Below are 22,119 nucleotides of genomic sequence, written 5' to 3'. Positions count from 1 at the left end.
AGAAAAAACAGCAGTTTGGAGTATTGGTTTTCATAAAATAGAAAAAAATTACTTGAAAGTGATTTGAAATTCTCAAGAGAGTTAGCTATTAAGAAAAATAAAAAGAAGCATGTTCTAAACTAAGTGTTATTATTTACTACTTTTCAGGTGTTTGGAATTTAAATGCACAAAAGGGAAAGAACATCCAACTTCATTTTCAAGAATTTGACTTAGAAAATATTGCAGATGTAGTTGAAATCAGAGATGGTGGAGGAAATGAGTCCTTGTTCTTAGGTAAGTCTGCAGTTTAAATATTGTGATGGTTGTTTGGCTCAAGACGTTGGACTGATGGAGAGAGCATTTCTCAATAAACGTAATCATGCTTTTAGTTGCTACTAGCAGGTGTTAATTCCCTACAATAAGCATTACACCTTGGAGACTAAGAGCTAAGGACACCTGTTATGCAGTTTTCTATGCATTGTGTGCACATCAGGTGCGCAAAGATAGCTATTATATCAAATTTTATTTCATATCAAACTAACAAAACAAATTGCATTCATTATTATTTTATTTTATTTATTTTTTGCATTCATTATTAGTTTAATTGTCTTTGTCTTTAGTACTAGCTGCTTCTAATAAGTTTCTAAAAATGATTAAAAATCTGACCAAAGTTGGTTTTCCCCCACAATCTATTGATCAGTAATTTTTAAATAAATGTGGGGAAAATGTACTATTCTAAAGGAAATTATTGTACCTAGACTATAAAATACATGTTAATCTAATAAAAATCTATCTGTCAAATATAATATATCTTATATTGATATCTTATTTAACTACTACCAATTTTTGAGAGAGCTGTATCTCTAGCTAAGGCATATATTAAAGTATAAAAATGTGTAATGGGTCAACTGGAATGCATGGACAACACACTTCACAAGTAAAAGTGTTTTATAACTGTGCTTTGGACTCACTTAAACCATTTTCTATAAAATCTGGCCCAATGCAATCAGTTTGCAATCACATGAAAATTTGACCATTGAATGAAGACTATAGAGGGCACTTTCCACAGTAATGAAGGGGCAGTGTGGTGGCAAGGGTTCCCTAGTTATACTAATCCAACACCCATTACATGGGTTTCTTCTGCAAAATCCCACAAAGTTCTAGACTGAGAGCTTCCTGTGAAAGGCTCTTGAGATCCACACGCAGGACAAATAAGCAATGAAACAAACAGTAAGGCCCGGAGGTCAGTGCTAGGAAGAATTGAGGAACTTCCTATGTGATTTTCTTATGTACAATTATAAAAACATTTTCCTCATATTGTCCTTCTAATAAGAACTTCAGTGTTCTCATGATCTAAGAAAAATCATTTCTTATCATTTCATCACTTATATGCACAAAAATTATTGAAAAGTAATAATTCCTGAAAGATCTCAGAATCCTAGTTTTCACATTTGTAGGCAAACAGTTCTTTTGAAACAGAATTGCTTTCAGGGATCCAAAATATAAGTTATTTAATAATATGAATGTATTTTTAATTTGCTTAAGCCTTTAATGTTTAGTAAAGAGTATTTCATTGTTTATGCAACCCCCAAATCACAGGGATTATTGCAAAAAAAAATTGAAAACTACCATTTAGATTTATATAATCTGTTTCTAATTAATCCATCCTTCAGATTAGGTGAATGATTCCACTCACAAAAAATGTCAAATAAGTTTGGATGAAGTTATTAAGGGAGACTATATTCTCCACTGTTTCATAACAGTCTTTAGAAGCATCCAAATAACCATTTTTCTGGTATACCATGAGCTTGAATAGTAGTGGTGCTAGTCAGCCAGAGAATGTAATGAGTAATTCGTCAATAAATTATAGAGCCACAGAAACCTCAAGTAATATTGGAAAAGATCATTAGAGAAGTTGGCTTCCAAGAAGCAGTGCCCAGAATGTAGAAGAATGTACACATTGCACAGAACGGAGAAAATGGATATATTTCTTTCTAGACCCAAAAGATCATCTCACCGATTCTCTTGTTTTCCTTTGGAGCAGCTGTGTACACAGGACCTGGCCCAGTAAAGGATGTGTTTTCAACCACCAACAGAATGACTGTGCTTTTCATCACTGACAAAGCACTGACGCAAAGAGGGTTTAAAGCCAACTTCACTACCGGCTATGGCTTGGGGATTCCAGGTAAGTGTACTTGGAATTACGTGTTGCATTGTAACTTTTGGAGCAAAACGATGAAAGCATGTAGGACTTCAAGGCCTAAATACGTTTCAATGTTTGCGTTCTATAAAACACTCATTCTCCTCATCTTTAACAAAGATTTCCTTCCTCCCTTTACATCTATTTAACTACTACCTGAATATGTTCAAAGCAGGAATCCACATTGTTTTTCAATAAATCTATTTGGCCCTTCGCTGCTGTGTGAAGAGTCAGTGGATTTTATTCACTGAAGTGGGCCATTTTAAATGTTAAAAATGGGGTTGTTGGCACTGTGAGGAAGGAGGACTGTCTGTCACATACCCTTTGCCAAGAGCATTTTTAGAGAACAGCAGGGAGACAGGCAAGTGAGCTGTTTGAATGCCAACAACATCCAATTAAAAGATTAACATCATTAACTTCTTAGAGACAAGCAGGGTAAAGCCAGTTCTATGAAGAATGAAGGAATTTGATGCTGATTTTTGCTGGTATGCACAACCTCCTAACCTTCTATTTTTATTACATTCATGTCATAATTAGCAGGGGGATAAAGAAAAAAATTGTTTCCTGCCTGCTCATCATGGATACATCTATACCTTTATATTCATCTATGATATAACTCTCTGCATTCAACAATCCACAGGGAACTTTTTCTCACTTGCCGCTCCTCTTGGACTATGATTTTTCTTATGCTACTGCCCACGACTCTGTGGTTCTCTGGGTGCAAATACATCAGAAAGACAGAATACAGGTTACTGCCTCCATCTATCTTTCCCTTCCCTAAGAGAGCATGGCCAGTTTGTCTTTAATTAGAATGTCTAGAAAAGAGGTAGGGTGGGAGCTTTGATCCTCATCCGGCCTATTATCCAATCCCACATCCATCTGTGCTAATACCTGTTCCTCCACTCACACCTGGCCTGGACCTGTGACTGCATCACAGAAAGCTGTATGCTTTCAGCTTTGTAGCGAATATGAAAATTGACCTGTATTTTATCTACCCTCCCCCTGACTAGAAGCGACAATTGTGAGAGTCTATAATGGATGTGCAGGAAAAACATAAAGCCACAATTTGAAAACAATAGGCATTTCTAAAGGGAAAGAACCAATCAAAGCTAACAGTGAAAGGTATAATGGGGGAAATTTTTATAAATCCTGGATATGATTGAAGTGACATAAAAATCACGAAATGTTACTGTGGGCTGTAAAAAAATAATAAACAGGTCAGTGCTGTAACTTCTTGTTTAAATTTTGAAATTTCAAAAGGAAGACTTTGAGTCAAAAGTTAAGCAAGCTTTATATGTTGCTAATTTGATGATAAACACTTAAAACAGTAGAGTGATATTTCTAAGTCTTTAAGGAGAAACTGCTGCATTAAAAAATGTAGAGGCATATGAATGATATTGAATTATGTGCTCAGTTCTGCAAAGTATCTTCAAATAGAGCAAGCAAATACCTAATACCTATTGTATCAGAGGGGAGGGGCTCCCAACTTTTTTCTAAGAATAATGTCATGGAAAGAACTTTTGAAAGAAGTATTATATTTTCAAAGAAATGGAGGTGAACATTCAAACCAACTGAACTATAAAAAAATATTTCTAACCAAAAGGGAGAAAATTTATTCAGAACTCCAAACAATTGAAATGATTATAGGCCATTCCACCACCTGCACCAGAGAAAGCCTCTAAAAACAAAATTTTAGAGATGGTTAGTCTTTAAACCCATATTTTAAATTTTAAGTGAGGAGGGAAGAAAGAAGTGGAAAAAGAATAAGTAGCGAAAAGGCAGACAGCAATAAATCTCTCCTATTAAAAAATATTACAGCCACTGGTTTTTATCAGAGTTTCATAATGAGATAAATACCCCACCAAGGATTTTGAAAAATATAAGCAATTTCTATTCATGATAAAAGCCAAGAGAGAATAAACTATTGCTTCCAACACAAAATAGAGACCGGATTTTATGGTGTGGAGGTGGGTTATATTTGTTTGCCCTTTTGCTAGATTTCAGCTGCTATGATGATGTCATTTAGGAAGTAAATCATTTAGAGAAAATTCCCTTGATTGAAGTTAGAGCAGAGTCTTCCATGACCGTCACTGTGTGGTGAGTATGCTGGGAATGTGTTTTCTCATTCCTCCTGGACACGGGACAGATGCTGCTGGGGAGCAGAAAATTGAGTGATTGAGTTGTCATCAGCACAATCTTCTCCCAGAGAGATTTTTAACGCCAAAAAAAACTGAAAAGCAATTATAGGACCAGGGAATTGGCAGCAGAAGATAATCAAGCTGGTAATGGAAAGAGGGGTTGGGCACACATATCTGTTTATATTGGTGCTCTGCTTGGCTGGTCATTTTGGGAAGAGTGTAAAAGGGCTATCATAAATGTTCAGCATTTTTGTGCTTCATTTATCTTCTGAGATATTTTTGGGACAACTTCCAAAGTCTGTATTTGAAATGTAAAACAATTATATGACATGTTTTTGTATCTCCTTTATCCTGTTTTTAACATTTCCAGTTACATTCACCTGGAATGTATGAAGTATAGATTTATTAGGATCGGTCTCCCACAAATGTCCCCTTGTTGCTCTTTTCTGATATCAAGAGTCTTCATTTGGAATTTAGCCGTACTTATCAGGCAATTGTGGAAGTGGCAGCTGATTACATTGAAGGTTTAGAGCCCTCTCTAGATTATGGGGCATGTGCCTTAGAGATCAATTCAGTTTCATCCAAAACCAAGCATATGTTGACTAAATGAGGCAGGGTTACTGGAGACTTCATAAAAAGGATATGGGGAAATTCATTTCTTAGCAGTATTTTTCTCTCTCTCACCACTATGAGTATAAAATGATCAGAAATAAGATTTCAGAGACCACAGAGAATTAAACTTTCGAACTAAAGACTTCTAAATGAAGCTGAACTGCTATATGTTGTTGAAAAGAATAAGAATCCAACTCATGCATGTAAAGAAAATTTTAAAGAGTTTATTTAGACATCTCCTCAGAATTCATTACTTCTAGTCAGTTCAGTAACAATAGACCATTTTGCCCCATTCAGCAATTTTTCATTCAATGCATTCCTCTTACAGATACAAGTTCATTTTTCTAGACTCCTAGCATATAACCTTTAACATCTTTCACTAGAGCACAAAAAGCAATTACAATTTTCAAATCTTTACAAATGTTTTTATTCATATTTTAGTTCAGATATTTAAACTTCCATTCAACAAATATGCGTTTTTCCAATTAAATAAAACTTGACTATACTAGTAAAAGAGTAAAATTATCAATCAGTTTATCTATGTTAAATTACTGGCATTGAGACATAATGATTTTACATAATGACTTTAACAAGCTATGAAAACACAGTAATGAGATAATTTAAAAATAACTAGTGGTGACTAACATTCTATAAGTATATTAAGATATTTGATCATAGATATGTAATTAGGCCATCAACTTTTTAAATAAATATAATAAATATTAAAGTACAGATTTCAAATAAAATATGGAAATATAAACACATGTACACCAAGTTTTAAACCTTCCATTTTCTAAAAGAGAATTAATACTAGAAAGATAAAATATAAAGTTAACTAAAATATTAATGTTTGCCTGTAGAATATTTAGTTGTCTTCACCCATTTATTATCTCACTAATCTGGTTAAAAATATGTGTTCATGAAACAAATTGATAATTACATTTACAAGAACCCCCTTAATAGTATTACATTTGATATAAATAACCTACTTCTCTCATAGGGCAAAGATTTGTAGAAATAACCAGCCAGGCCATGTCTTCCTTAAAATATTTTTTTATTAAGATAACTTAGATTTGGGTTGAAAAAACATAAATTTTCAAAGTTGAAAATAAGGTATGCAAATGGCTCCAATTATTGTTGTAAGATACCAGAGGAATGGATTAGGTATGATTTCTTGTTGTGTATACGGTTATCTGGAGGGGGAAGAAATACAGTTGGCATCTGGAAGAAAAATATTAACTTAAAATTATTAATGCAAAGGATGACTTTTAAATGTTACTATTTTTGCTGTTAAGGATGTTATTTATTAAGTATTCAATGTATTTATATGCTAAATACATTTTATTTTTTTAACTAACTTTCATGATACAATTAAGACATAAATAAGAGTTGTTTTTATTGGAGTCAAGGAAACTGATTCTCAGAAAGATTTTAATTTATTTGTTCCAGGTCAAAAATAAATAAAAAGGAAATGGCTAAATTGCAGATCAAACCAAGGTCATATGATTACTAAGCCCATGGTTTAACCACCGTTCAACTTCAAATAAAATGTATTTAGTATATTAATATGAATACATTGAATGTTCAATGAATACAAATTGGTTGTGTTGGAGCACCCCTCACTTGCTGTGCTGAATGGCACCATATTCCCCTCTCCCACTTGAAAGTACTCCACCTCGATAATTATATGTATACTATTTTTTAGGAAAAGAAACTCTAATCATTTTTCTAAAATAACTTGAAATAGGTGATTGGTATTGATAGTTGCTGGACCAGTTTTTTGTTTTGTTTTTTAGTAAGTATACTATAACTATAGTAACTCTCTTTATTAGAGCACAATAGTATTATCAGTGCTCTCAGATTTGGGGCTTCAACCTAGATTCTAAAACAACACAAATGATTCTTTTCAAGTGCTGTTACATTTGGTCGTAATAAATTGAGAAAGTGTGTGGAGATTAGTACAATTTAGCTTTGAAACCATTTTCACTTAAATTGTGTCTCCTTGAAAACAATATAATAGTTTATGATTACTTTTCTCTTATAACTTTTAAAATGCAGGTTTCCCTCTTCCTTATTTTTATCAAATGCTCTGGCTTACTGATCATGCCTGTCCATGTGCAGTGCAGGGAAAGAGGCATCAGGCCCCTCCATACCCAACCACCATCTTCCTTCCAAATCCCACGTGGTCCCCCACAGAGACCCTGATACCAGCATGTAGCTATGCCTCCTAAGCTATAATTCAAAAACACCTTGAGGGAAGCAAACCCTTCTCTCTGTGTCAGATTACAGATGTCTCCTTAAAACCAAACAAACAATTCCAGGAAACAGCAGCACCCACTCCTTTCAAAGAATGAATGTTTCCAGTAGATGTATTTCTGCATAACTCAAACTCTGGAAACCACCTCCAGCCTCCAGAACTTCTTAGTTCCTTCTTGTCCAATCTCTTCGTTTTTCTCCTATTTCTTCATGTGCTGAGCACATTCTATGACTCTATCGCTGCATTTGGAGTTCAACACCCAAAATTCCTTTCACATTATTGCAGAGTTTCCATTTCTTTTTTTACTACTTTTTCCCATCTGGCTATACTTTGAGTTTCCAGCCTGGTCTAACTTTGGTCCCACCCAAAGGCAACCATCTATAAAATAAAGGTTTGGAGGTATCATTTTCACGGTGAAGCCAAGAGTTCTTTCTCTGCTTGGGTAACACTCCAATGGTTGTTGCTTGTATGTTCATTTTGGGATGGAGGAATTTATTGAAGAAAGATCAACAAAGATTGTGAGGCAGCGGTGTGTCATGACCCATGCTCTGACGCCAAGGAGATGCTTAAGGTTCTGTCCACAGTCTTCTCAAGTCCTATCAGTGGCTTTGACCCTATTCTTTCTGAGACATTCTGAGCATCTAAGTGTATAGTCTTATTCAATAGCAAAGCTAGCTCAACCATGTGCTGCTTAAAAGGGCTTGATTAAAGGGACAGAAATGGGGTGGATACTCCACAATCCTCTATTTGTCATTGCTTTATCTTATACAATAAATATTATTTTCCCGTAGAGCCCTGCAAGGAAGACAGTTTTCAGTGTAAGAATGGAGAATGCATTCCCCTGGTCAATCTCTGTGACAGTCTTCCACACTGTCAGGATGGCTCTGATGAAGCACACTGTGGTATGTATGCTTTACTTTTAGGAAAATACTTTTATCACTTTTGCCTCTAAATTTGGGTTCTACAAATGTGAAAGGAAGATTATGAATGTGTTTCTTACGACATGTTTTAATGTTTCGGAATATGGACATCGCCCAATGATGTCAGCACCTCTGTTCCCACTCTAGGTAAGAGAAAAGTTAAAATGCAGGCCCCAATTATTTATTTTTTGTTTAAATTTACTACACTTAATAGCTAAGTCAGAGACAACCCGTATTTAGGGAGAAAGCATAAAATACCACAGAGAGACAATAGCCCACGCCAGGCACTTGAGCACCACTCCTATTGAAGATCATACTCTGAGCATTGCCTATACATAGAGGCACCCTCATCTTTACTTATAACTGATTTTCTTAGACATGGTTCTTTCATCCCTGTTTCTTCATAATCTACTACTCCTGCATTGAGTCTAAGTGAGTCCAGCCCCACTCCAAATCTCTATAATATCATGAGTAATGGCTACTTTTATTATGTTTTCCTTTTGTTTCTCAGCAAATATCGAATGCTACTTATTCTGTGCCATGCACTGTAACTAAGTGCAGCAAAAACAATCTTAACATATAAGAATTAGCTCTATTTCAGCCAAGAGAAAACTGTTATATAAAGAGGAAAATTAAGTCCACCAAATTTGTATTTTCAACTTGGGCCTTTCAACATGCTCTTAAGAAACATTACAACCAATCTCTAAACTCTAAATATTAAGAACATTGCACATTTAGTTCAGAATCCATCATTTACTTTTATCCACTTAGGTCAAAATGACCCTGTGTCTAATCTCTTTAGTGCGTCTCTTCAATGGCACGCAGAGCAACAATGGTTTGGTGCAGTTCAGGATCCAGAGCACGTGGCATGTAGCTTGTGCTGAGAACTGGACCACACAGATTTCAAATGATGTTTGTCAGCTGCTGGGACTAGGGTAAGTAATTCTACTCAGCTCTCTTTTTGAGATTCTCAGACTTTTGATTTGGTATCAAACTAGGTTTATTAAGATACTTAAAATGTATGGAATTTATGAATTTAGAAAGCACACATGAGCAAAAGGGAGAAAAAAATCTTGATTATCCCATTCTCAAAATGTCTTCCACTGTTGATAGCTTTTCAATAAATATGTCATAAATATAAGTATGTAGAAAGATTATAAAATCATGCGACCTAATACATTATGTTCTGCTTTATAGCCTACTCATACATGCATATTTCTGATATCATTAAATCTATCTATAGATTATTATTTTAAAGAAATTAAATATTTCATTTTATGCTATATCATAATAGATATAACTAATTACAAGCATGCAGAGAACATACTTTTCCTATATCTTTGTAACATGTTTACAATACTTTTGTTATTGTTTTGGAAAATTTGTAGCAGTGTAATTGTTATGAGAAAAGATATGTAAAAGTTTAAGACTTTCCCAAAAAGTATGTCAAAAGTATCTCAAAAGTTGTCCAATTATGTCATTTTTTTCTGCCCTGAACCGGAGAATGGTTTTCTAATTTGTTCTAAAAGATTAGATAAAGTTACAAAGAGATATAATTTTAGTGCACATCTACAAATACTCTCAGCATTTGGCAATTATCTCAGCTTTTCCTAATTCATAAAAAAATATAATTGATTGCTTTCCTCATAAGGGGCCCTTCTTTCTAATGGATTAATAAGTCGTATAATAGTCTTCATGCTATACAACACAGATTTTTAAAATTTATTTTCAAATGTTTATTTTTTTAACCCGAAACATATTTTCCACTAGAAATACCATCAGTATAATGGTAAGGTCTTCGTGTAACCCATAATGGCTAGTCTACAGTAGACTGGGAGAGTTATACTCTATATTATTGTCAAGTGCCTAGCAACCACATCCTAGTAGACATATTTTACAACAGGAAAATGTGTCGAGGCTCCAGTCAGTGTCAGAAATGCTCCATAACTTTTTACAATTGGATTGAAAGCTGTCAACTCCCTTTACCTCCTACAGTGCTGGTCCTTTAGAATGGGAACTCCCCAACTCCAAGCCTCATTCAAGTGATGTCAGGCTCAATAGAAAGTCAGTCTCTATCAAGAGGAGGAAATGAGTGTCATCATCCATTATGTAAATAATTATCAGTTTGGTTTGTGCCTATTAGTTGGAATTTTCCTGCACTTTGTATATATTATCCTTTTTGTTATACATTGTACCTTGTGTTCTAACAAAAACCCTTTGTACCTTGTTTTCTAACAAAACCCCTTTCAATATGGGGGCCTTTGAGGCAAATAGAGTCTTGAAGGCAGGTGAGTTACAGGGAAATAATGGTTTTTTGATGAAGAGTCAACCAAACACCAAAACTGACAGGAGTTTTTCTTATTCTAACTTTAAGCAAGGCACTGGGTAAATGGTATTGATTCCAGGTTCCCTCTTTAATGTTGATTTCAGTTCAGTGGTGAGTTCACACTGGCGAGGCCCTAGGAAGTCATTTCCTTCCACTACTAGAGTCGCCAATAATGCTGAGGGGCTGTCTTACAGACCAGGGAACTTAGTAGAGTAGGCTGAGGAGATTGGTAACTTGACCTCGTTTCCACGGCTGATGAATCCGCATGATATGTACAATGGGCTTTCACCACACGGGGGCTTGTGGTCCAATTTACCACCTTTCTAAGCATCCCTATATGATTATAAACATAAGAGTTTTTTCTACCGTGGTTGGCGAATCTTAACTAGTTTCCTGGAGGATATAGGGGATTAAGATGAGTCATTTACGAAGATCAAAAAGGTCAACACCTTCTTTGACAGAAATTTTCTTTTAGTGATTTTGAATGACATATGTTGAGTGATAGCCTAGTACAGATTCCTGCATTGCATGAGAGAATGTACTGGAAAGGAAACATATATTTTATTACTTTTTAACAGTTGCTAAACTAAATATATCATGTTGATTCCTCCCAGATCGGAAATCTAAGCATTTGCAATGATACCGTGTCTGTCCCATGGATGAATAAGACATTATTTCTGCTTCAAATGTGGTAGGGATAGACACATAACTACATCATTACAATATAATGTGATAAAGTCGGTGTGCTCTAGGAGAACCTGCTCAATTTGTGCATGTCAGGAAAGGCCTCCTAGCAAATGGCCAGGACTGAGTGACTGACAGCCAATTCCACACACTGTGCACTGTCTATTTACATGTTTTCCCCAGCCAGATTTTCCTCTCTAGTTCACTGACCTCATTTCCTATGAATCACACTCCTTCCATCTGGAGACAGGGACAGAGAACTAGAATTTTTATTTATTTTTTTTTTAGTGTGTGTAAAGCAAGCAGTACATCCCACTGCCTTTGATGCAATGTTTTTGGTGAAGGTCAGACACTCGCTTTCTTCAGAAATGAGTCAGGTAATCTCTGCGAAGACTTTAATCTTCGGGCCTGCACCTATTAAATAGTCTCTATAGTGCCCTGGTAATTGAAAGAAAGTTATAGCCTTAATGAGAATTTGTCTGGACTGGCAACTCGGTGAGTTTAAAATGATGTGTTTGGTGCCCTGGAAAGTAATTTAGCAGTCAATTTATTAAAAAGGCACCGTGGTCTCTCAAGATTATTTATGCAGATAGGCTACAAAACGCAATTCCCCAAAGATTCTAGTAAACCGTATGAGGCAGATTTCATCAGCCTTCCCTTTTCAAAATGAAACATTTCCATTCCCTGCCATTTATAGCATGCATGAGTAAAAAGTACCTTGAACAACATTTTCATGTCTCTGATCAAAGCATGAAAGAAAACATTTTATACTGATGCAAGAATAAATGTGCAAGAAACTTGAGTGGTGATTGTTAAGGTGATAACTGTAGTTCTTAGTTAAGCACTCTACCCTGTCGCTTACCCAGTGAATGAACTATGCAATTGATTTGCCTTGCTAAGCCATTAAAAACTAGAAGTCACTTTTCCTTCTAAAAAAAAGTAATTCCAACTGTTCAACTTTTAAATAGTGCTGTATTTCTGAAACCAGGAGCAATTTTGATTACAACTAATAAAATCTAATATATTTTCTTCCTACTTTCTTTCAATGTTTTTCTTCTTTCTCTTTTCTTATTTTTCTTCTTTATTTTTGCTCCCTTCCTTGTTTCCTTATTCACTTCCTCCTTTTCTCTCTTATTTCCTTCCATTCTCTTCCTTTTTCAATAACATTATCTTTTCAAAAGAAAGGGGAGTGGATCGAGACCAAGATGGCGGCGTAGGTAAACACCGGAGACCGCTGCCGCAAACAACCATTTCAAAAATACAACTAAAAGACGGAACGGACATCACCCAGAACCACAGGAAGGCTGGCTGAAGAGAGACTCTACAACTAGAAGGAAAGAGAACAGCAAATCGAGGCTCAGAGGCGGCGCAGTGTGGAAAATACAAAGGTACCGAGGTGCGCGCGCAAAGCAGGCTGGTGGCTGAGGGCGCGGTTGTCGTTTTCTGTCGGGAGTGAGTCTCAGACTCTGGGCTCCAGATCTGGGCGAGTCTCTAGGGACCCAGACTCAAACGGGAGAAGCGGGATTATCCGGCATCAGTTGGAACCTGAGGGCAGCTTTCTCTCCGAGGTTTGCAGCGGCTGCCGGGGTTCTGAGAAGCAGAGCCTCTGGGAACGGGACTGAGAGCGGCCATAACTGCTCCCTCCGCCCGCCCTGTTGATCCCGCCCCGCCCAAACCCTGCGCACAGCCATTTGCCGATCGCCTCAGGCAAAGGCTGGATTAGCGCCTCCTCAGAAGGCAGACGTTTTCCATACAGCTGATTCCTACAGCCAGTCGGCCTGGTGGTCAAATCCCTCTAGTGTTAACTACAACAATTAAGGCTTGGCTAGAACAAGACTGCGCACAGAGACCACAAGGGGGTGCACCAAGAAAGCATAAAAGATGCGGAGACAAAAAAACATGACAGAAATGGAGGATATGGAGCTAAGAATCGCAATTTTGAGGGCTTGCCATAAATTTGTGCAGAGCCTCACGAAAACTAATGAGACCCTCGATGCCACGATAAAGAAATTAGAAAGTAAGCATACACGGACTGAAATAAAGAATATTATACCCAATAGCAGACCAGAGGAGCACATGAATCAAACCAAAGATTCGACAAAAAACACCCAATTGGAAAAGCAAAATGAAAAAAGAATCCGAAAGTGTGAAGATAGTGTAAGGAGCCTCTGGGACAGCTTTAAGCGGACTAATATCAGAATTATTGGAGTGCCAGAAGATGAGAGACAGCAAGATATTGAAAACCTATTTCAAGAAATAATGGCAGAAAACTTCCCCCACCTGGAGAAAGAAATGGACTTACAGGTCCAAGAAGCGCAGAGAACCCCAAACAAAAGGAATCCAAAGAGGACCACACCAAGACACATCATCATTAAAATGCCAAGAGCAAAAGACAAAGAGAGAATCTTAAAAGCAGCAAGAGAAAGAGGCTCAATTACCTACAAGGGAATACCCATACGACTGTCAGCTGATTTCTCAACAGAAACTTTGCAGGCCAGAAGGGAATGGCAAGAAATATTCAAAGTGATGAATACCAAGAACCTACAACCAAGATTACTTTATCCAGCAAAGCTATCATTCAGAATTGAAGGTCAGATAAAGAGCTTCACAGATAAGGAAAAGCTAAAGGAGTTCATCACCACTAAACCAGTATTATACGAAATGCTGAAAGGTATCCTTTAAGAAGAGGAAGAAGAAGAAAAAGGTACAAATTATGAACAACAAACATGCATCTATCAACAAATGAATCTAAGAATCAAGTGAATAAATAACCTGATGTACAGAATGAACTGGTGATTATAATAGAATCAGGGACATAGAAAGGGAATAGACTGACTATTCTTGGGGGGAAAAGGGGTGTGGGAGATGCGGGAAGTGACTGGACAAAAATCATGCACCTATGGATGAACACAGTGGGTGGGGAGTGAGGGTGGAGGGTGGGGTGGGAGCTGGAAGGAGGGGAGTTATGGGGGGAAAAAAGAGGAACAAATGTAATAATCTGAACAATAAAGATTTAAAAAAAAAAAAAAAAAGAAAGGGGAGTGATTTATAGAAAAATATATGCAGTAAGATTAACAGAGTGTTAGGTGAAAATAATGTCCAAGAAAAAAAAAGAGGCAAATCTATAAAACATTCAAGGTTGGCATAATTACTAATATTTGTGTCTGAGATTTCTGGAAGCCCACGCAAAAAAAGAAAACATTAAAAATCACGTGACTTTAATTCTGAGATAACACACATGCCACCAGTTCCATAGGGAAGACAGGTTTCTCCTGACACTAAATTCTAAAGGAAATGTTGCATCTATGTCCTTATAAAATAATAACACATTGAAAGAAATATATGCACTGAGAAAACTTCACCATAAATGTGGAGGTGTATGTTGTATGCCTGTTATTCAACAATGAACTCCAATGCCAGCTGAGAAAACAATGTTACAAATTGTTGGAAAGCGGGAGAGAATTCACCCACTCTCCCCTCCTTTAGTTCTTTTGGCTGGACTGGTTATAAAATAATAAAATTGACACAAGGCTGGATTAACAAGAGAAAAGTAAACAATTTTAATACTTGTGCACAGGAGAGTCACAATATGATGGCCAGATCATAAAATGAAGCTTGAAGAAGTGAGGAAACCAGGCACCTTCCTATACTTTTTAGACAATAAATTTGTGAGAAACTGACAAGACAAAGAAAGTTGGTGCTCATTAGAAAGGAATCTACGCAGGTTTGAATAATCCTTAGAGAGGAATCTAAACGAAGTTTGGGCTTGGATAGTAAATCAGTAAAGGCATTTGTTTACACAGGCTTTCCAACTCTGGATGGTATAACTCTTGTGACAAGGTTGTCTCTCAGCCCTTCCGAAGGGAGGGCATCTATCATGGAGGTTTATTTCCTGCTTTTAGGGGGACAGAGGAGAGTCAGAGAGCTCTTCTTGCTCTTGCTGTTTCTCTGGTGATTTTAGTTCTAAATAGTCCATATTCCTTTGAGGAATATCTTGGGGCAGCCAACACAATGAATTAAGGTCAAATTGTCCAAGATGTTGTCCATAGATCCTGTCTCTGACAGTCTCCTCTTCAGCCATATTTTTGGTAGGAGATGCCAAGTTTGTTTCCTTTCCAAAACCATTCCATCTGTAAGATAACAGAGAGCAGCTACAGACTAACCCATCAATCTCCCGCTTGTTCTTCATACAGTAGCGTTACCCATTGGACCAGCTGGGACCTCGGTTCTTTTCATTGATGTACAAGAGATTTTAAGGTCAATGAAAATGAAAGTAAAGCAAAATGGGGTTTGTTGAAGATATTCCAAACGAGGAGAGGAAGGACCAGTAGAGAAAGAGTGCATGGCCCCAACCCCTGCACTTAAAAGAAGGATTATCTGGGTGGAGACTTACATTTGCATTCAAGGATGATTGACAGAAACTATCTTTCTTCTGGGCATGCCCTTACCCATAATGCATACAGAAGAAAAAAAAAAAAGAAACAGGGAGTGGGGTCAAAACAAAAATGCAAATTTTATTATAATTAGTCCAGGATCCTTATAAGGTCACATTGAGGTCATGTCGTTTTCCTCTGAGCTTGCTCTGAAGAGCCTGCCTGCTGGTGGTCCACTGGGCCCCGCATAGACAGACAGTCTGAAGGCAATGTTGTTCTGTCCCCTGTTCAGGGCACCCAGGACTGGCCCCACCCCAGCCACTCAAGTCTAACTCCCTACCTAGCAGTAGGTTGCACAAAGGAGGAAATTAATTAAGTGGAGATCATTTCTTCTCTTGGCATTTCTTTCCTTCTGTGTGCCACAGAATTTTAAGAGTCGAGGTCAGAAAATCTAAAATTAATCAGGCTTACCTGTGGGCTAAAAGCGATCACGGTGCTGGGGGAGTGCTAGGCGTGTTGCTCTCAATGTGGCAAATGAACAAGCGATTGTAGTTGAAATGTGTCTGGTGCTTAAGGGGAGGCTTCGCCACCCTTTGCCTTAAATCCTTTTAATTCACTGATCCCTAGCCTATTAAAATGCTCTCCCCTACCTTCTGCCCTGCCAAATCAATCCTCATTCTTGCCCTCCAATCTGAAAAGGAGCGTCCATTCTTCTCTTTAAAAAACCCTTTTCAGCCTAATCCCACCTGGCTCAGTTCATTACTTAAACCGTTTGGGAGTGTGAAATGAGCTCCCGTGCCGGGCTGCTGCTTTCACAGCATCGGTTATTCTTTTTAGCTTTAATGTGTCCCAAAGCTTCACACATCCCCACCTAAGCTCCTGCTTTAGGGAGGAATGCTTATCACAGCTAACAGTCTGGGGGCGAGACAAAGAGCGAAACCTAAGCAGGGCCTGAGAAGAAAGGCAGATTTAATGCTGTGCAGGACGCCTTGGTGTATCCTTCCCTCTCTCTCTAGAATTCACCCGTGAGTATAAGTATTTTTATATACTCGGGATACAACCTCAGAAATAATAATAATGAGTTGCATCTGTGTGCTTTTTTACTCATATAGAATAAGGTTTCTCTGAAGCCAGGGAGCCCTGTGTGGGTGCACAGCCTATAAAAATGGAAATAAAGATTTAGAAGTAGGTAGTCAGGAGGCATTAGCATGTCAAAAAAGCAGTGCTATCTGGGCTTTTCTATGTGATACCAAACTCCTGATTTCCGGGAGCTATGCAAATATGTGATGGAGTTATCTGAATCTGCAGAGCTGGATCCGTTTTCAGGATTTAAAATATGCCACCTCTAGTTGTCATCTGGACAGAGTGCCTCTCTGAAAATTAACAACTAATTTCCTTGCAAGAAAAAGAAACTGAGTCAAGGATTTAGTTGCATGTTTAATATTCGCAGAACTTAATATAACCTATTCTCTCTTAACAGTTTAAGTTTTTAGTTCTGAGATTTGTTTTTCAAAGAGTGACCGCATAAAATTGCTAACCTTTTATTTTGCCAAGCACATTTTAAATGTATGTTTATTATTTCCATTATTTCTTTCTTTAAAATATATTTTTATTGATTTCAGAGATGAAGGGAGAGGGAGAGATAGAAACAACAATGATGAGAGAGAGTCATTGATTGGTTGCCTCTAAAGGTCCCCTACTAGGGATCAAGCTCATAACCCAGGCATGTGCCTTGACCGGAATTGAACATGGGACCCTTTCAGTCCACAGACCGACACTCTGTCAAACCAGCTAGGACTCCATTATTTCTTAAAATAAAAAAATAAGTTATTTAAAAAAAATTTTGCCACTTATGTTCTGTTTACTGTGAATACAACCTGGAATAAATTGTGTTCAGCCCAAAAAAAGGATGAGTTCACCTTGGCAGGATTTCAAATGCAGGTGGTCTGTCTCAAATTAATTTCCCAGTTCTGACACCCAGCACTGACTGCAGGAAATGTTCACATGAACTGATAGACTGTGTTCTCTACTCCTCGGTTGCTGATATCAATATTTCCTGCAAAAATTTATTTAATTATGTGATTACTTTGTTGTTTTTTCTAAAAGAAGGTTTTGTCTAATTATCCCAAATAACCCCAAACAACATATCTGTACCATTCACTGCAGTTTATTTTCTCATGGAAAGTTTGAGAATAAAAATGTAGAGAGGACAATCTCAGAATATAAGATAATGTGTGTGTGTGTGTGTGTGTGTGTGTTTTCATGTGCATATGTAATCTCTATTTTTCTCACCCAGATAGTGAAAACATCCCTAAGGATCAGTATTTGAGCAAACCAGGGCAGAATAATTAGCATTTACTAAATTCTTTATTCTTTAAATACATTCTTAATTTACTATGTTCTTTATTCTTAAGGCTCTGTCTCTAGTCTTCCTTTATCTGTAATAGGCTTATGGTAAATATATACCCGTCAGTCCCATCATAGGGCAATGCTAATGGTAGGTGTGTAATAAATAGATGCTAGATAAAAACTGATTTCTAAATAAATTTTCAATGTTTTTTCCAATTTAAATTTGTCCAGATTTTGTTTTAGAGAAATTAATGCATCTCCCTGCCCGCCCCCCACCCGCCCCCCCCAGGGTCTGTCTCAAAAGAGATAGCCAAGGGATAGAACAAAATCATCTGGAGATAATAGAAGCATCTTAAATCCACATCTTTGCAGTGGGTTTATCCTAATAACAAAATATCCAAAATCCTACATAATAAAAGGCTAATATGCAAATTGACCAAATGGCAGAATGACTGATTGCTATGACGTGCACTGACCACGAGGGGGCAAATGCTCAAGGCAGGAGCTGCCCCCTGGTGGTCAGTGTGCTCCCACAGGGGGAGCATCGCTGAGCCAGAAGCTGGGTTCATGGCTGGCGAGTGCAGGGGCAGTGGCGGGAGCCTCTCCTGCCTCCGCGGCAGTGCTAAGGATGTCCAACTGCCCGCTTAGGCCCGCTCCCGCTGGGCCATCAGTCCGACATCCCCTGAGGGCTCCCAGACTGCAAGAGGGTGCAGGCTGGGCTGAGGGACCCCCCCACCCTGTAAACAACTTTCATGCACCAGGCCTCTAGTATAATATAATCAAATAACAATATCCAAAACCACTTACTGAGCACTTTGTATGCTCAGGGCTTCATGTCTCATGTTATTTAATCTTCACAACAACCCTATAAGGTTAAAATGATCATTGTATCTCCATTGTAAAGATGAGGTAACAAAAGAACCTACTGATTGAGAATTTGTCCAATTGTACTCCTGGTAGGGCCAGGGTTTTAAGCCCATAATCTGAGTCAAAGCTCAAGCCTCTTACCCACTAATTACTAATCATTAAATCAATCTTTGACTATTAATTGCAGTCCTAATCAATCATTTTAAAACCTTGTTAAAATTTGCAATAAAATAAGATCCAACATTTCAGATGAAAAAATAAAAAGAAGTACAAGATACTAAATTCTGAGGCATTACATATAGACTCTATTGTTTCAGCTCTCTAGTCAGTGAATCAATGGTACAGGACAAATACTTCTTCTGTTTCTTTAAGGCATTGTCTCCCTTGAAAAAGAGAGAAAATATCCTCTACTGAGGTTTTCTCCTCTTATTGGTCATAACATCAACGAGTATTCTTGGAAATTCCCTACACAGATAGAAAAGGGTGAGTGTTGGCCTAGTCTGTGGAAGACATTGAACCTTCTTTTGAAAAGGCAATGGGTGAGCCCATCATGCTACCCAAAAAGGTAGGAACTGCATCATCTCCCTGCTAACCAGTAGAAGACAGTAGGAATTGGTTTCCACCCCAAAGGCATAGTTTTATATGAAAACTAAAATCTAAAGTAAATAAAGGGCAGAAACAAGATTAGGAGTTGAGAAGCTGAGCATCTCCGGTTGAGCTTCCAGAAGAAAGTCAGAATAATTGAGAGAAATCTTCAATTAAAACTCACAGTTGAGAGCAGGGATGTAAAAGATTTTCATTTAATTACTTCTGTCACATCCCATTCTGGCTCACCAGGTGACATTTGGAAGTCCAGGCTACATACTGTCTTTTTCAGAGCAACACATAACTGATGGCTTTACATTAGGGCTTGTGAGGCTTTGAATTGAATGGAATGATAAGCACAAAAGATTTTCTTTTTCTAGATTGTTCTTTGGCAACATGCATTTTTTTAAAGGATGAATTATGCAACAATATGATGCAACAATTCTGTGAAGTTGTCATTAAATTGATCATTAGGGAAAACTATTGGACAATATAAATAAGTCAATATAAAGAAGTCAAAAATCAGACGCCCAAGTTATATACACACAAATTTTAACTTTAAGTAATATATAAGCATGCAAACAAGAACTTGAGGTATTAAGCAAACATTATACCTACATCATTATGGTAATTCTATTAATTTGTGCCATCTTTTAGATAGCAAAACATTTGAAGTTTTATATTAAAATGTTCATTTATACGTATGGAATTCCATAATTTCTTTCAGTATCACTGTTTGTGATTTTTTTATTTGTGCTTTGTTTTGTCTCTATGTGTGTTTCCCTAGGAGTGGAAATTCATCAATGCCAGTCTTCTCTACTGGAGGTGGACCATTTGTAAAACTAAACACAGCATCTAATGGCAGCTTAATACTAACACCAAGGTGGGTCCCCAAATCTGTTCTTGAACAAGTTGCACATGGACTGGAAAGATGATAGATTTCAAAGCCAATCAGATTTTAATTCCACCACATACTAGCCACATAATCTTGGAAGTTCTTTATCTTTTTTATTCTTCAGGTAATCTCAAATAATCTCTAAATGGTCATATCTGATAACATTGCCTAACCCCCATAGAAATGGTAAAACAGTCCAACAAGGTATTGCATATGAAATTGTTTAGCACTGACAGTGATCCAGTAGGTTCTAGTTGCATGTCCTTTTCATCCCTACTCTCAGATTCATAAACAATAAGTCCTGTTGAAAGAAATTGTGAGCCCTAGCCGGTTTTGCTCAGTGGATAGAGTGTGGGCCTGCCGAATGAAGGGTCTGCGGCTTGATTTCAGTCAAGGGCATGTACCTCAGTTGCAGGCCCGATCCCTGGCCCTGATTGGGGCATGTGCAGGAGGCAACCAATCAATGTGTCTCTCTCACATCGATGTTTCTCTCTCTCTCTCTCTGTCTCTCCCCTCCCTTCAACTCTCTCTAAAAATTAATGGAAAAATATCCTCCAGTGAAGATTAACAACAAAAAGAAAAAAAAGAAAGAAATTGTGAGAATTGGCATAAATTGGTCCAATGTGGATCAGGTTAAAAAGAGCAACACAAGTTAGCTATCATAAAATGAGGAGAATGAGGAAAAAGTCATGGGAATCTTTGCTCTGCCTTAGCAAATAGAACATGGATACAAAGTGAGGCAGTCCAGACTTCTAGTTGTGCCTACATATTCTCTCTTGCTCTTTAAAGTTAGATTCACTTTTATAGCTTTTGCTAATGTTTTACAAAGCAACATTCTTTTCATATTCAAAGATCTGTTTTAGCTTAGATTATGTCATTTCCCCTGTCTGAGCATTATTGGTAATTTTTGTTGAAATTGACTTATGAATCTCACAGTTCCATTAAAGGCCAGCTGTGGGTGGGAAGAAGTAACTGCAGGGCGAAGCCATCACTACACACAAGGGTTTAGGATGTCATGGTTGGTGCATTAGCTTGTTTAACAAACTCAATGGTGAAAAAGGAAATTATAAAATTATTCAGCTATTCATGAAAAGGTACCATTTCTGTGAGGTCAACCAGTAACAAACTGATAAAGGAGTATTTTTCGTACCCAAGGAGTTTGCAGTGGCATGTTTTATATGAATGTTTGCTGGGCCTTGAGATTATCAGTCTCAAGGGGTGAAGCAAGCAGACTACTAGACTTCCTTTCTATACGGCAGGTCTAAATTTACATTACCGTTATAGATCTTGAGCAGTCTGCACGTTGAGAATTTCTTTTACTTATATCTTATGGACATTTAAAATGATAAAAAGGACAAAATATAAAAAACCAGTCATCTCACTTAGATGCATGTTTCAGAGAAAAACTAGGTTATTCTATGCATATCATCAAATGCCAGTATCACCTTACCTTGATGTCCCTACTGTATGTGTGTTTATGTTATTTGAAAGAGACACCATTTACACACATAGAAACTTTAAACTTTTCAAAACATCCATGAGCCAGAGAGGTCCTTAGTCCCTTCCTTGATTAGCCATGTTATATTGGGTTAGTGAAAATCAGAAATATGTACATTTATTCAGTTAGGTAGTTTATTTATGTATGTATTTATTTATTACATTTATTGCCCTTTGAAAATTGGTGTTTTGATATATTTTATTGACTTTTTTACAGAGAGGAAGGGACAAGGATAGAGAGTTAGAAACATCGATGAGAGAGAAACATTGATCAGCTGCCTCCTGCACACCCCCCACCGGGGATGTGCCCACAACCAAGGTACATGCCCTTGACCAGAATTGAACCTGGGACCCTTCAGTCCACAGGCCAATGCTCTATCCACTGAGCCAAACCAGTTAGGGCAAAAATTGATGTTTTTGAAAACACCCTTGCACTA

At 37.4% G+C, this 22,119-nt stretch overlaps 1 protein-coding gene across 1 annotated transcript in view; it reads left to right on the top strand.

Annotated features, from left to right (window-relative positions):
• TMPRSS15 (transmembrane serine protease 15) overlaps nucleotides 1–22,119 on the top strand; it is a 103,433-nt gene that overhangs the window by 62,432 nt on the left and 18,882 nt on the right. The window contains exons 16-20 of the mRNA XM_070406988.1: nucleotides 148–273; nucleotides 2,024–2,164; nucleotides 7,978–8,088; nucleotides 8,909–9,041; nucleotides 20,078–20,173. Coding sequence (XP_070263089.1) covers nucleotides 148–273; nucleotides 2,024–2,164; nucleotides 7,978–8,088; nucleotides 8,909–9,041; nucleotides 20,078–20,173 — 607 coding nt within the window. The remainder of the gene's footprint in view (nucleotides 1–147; nucleotides 274–2,023; nucleotides 2,165–7,977; nucleotides 8,089–8,908; nucleotides 9,042–20,077; nucleotides 20,174–22,119) is intronic.

Source organism: Myotis yumanensis, unplaced genomic scaffold (assembly GCF_028538775.1).
Source record: "Myotis yumanensis isolate MYYU_CA2020_CCGP unplaced genomic scaffold, mMyoYum1.0.hap1 SCAF_2, whole genome shotgun sequence".
Lineage (NCBI taxonomy): Eukaryota > Metazoa > Chordata > Mammalia > Chiroptera > Vespertilionidae > Myotis > Myotis yumanensis.
The sequence above is the reverse complement of the archived record's forward strand: the minus strand, read 5'-3'. Positions and strand labels throughout refer to the sequence as shown.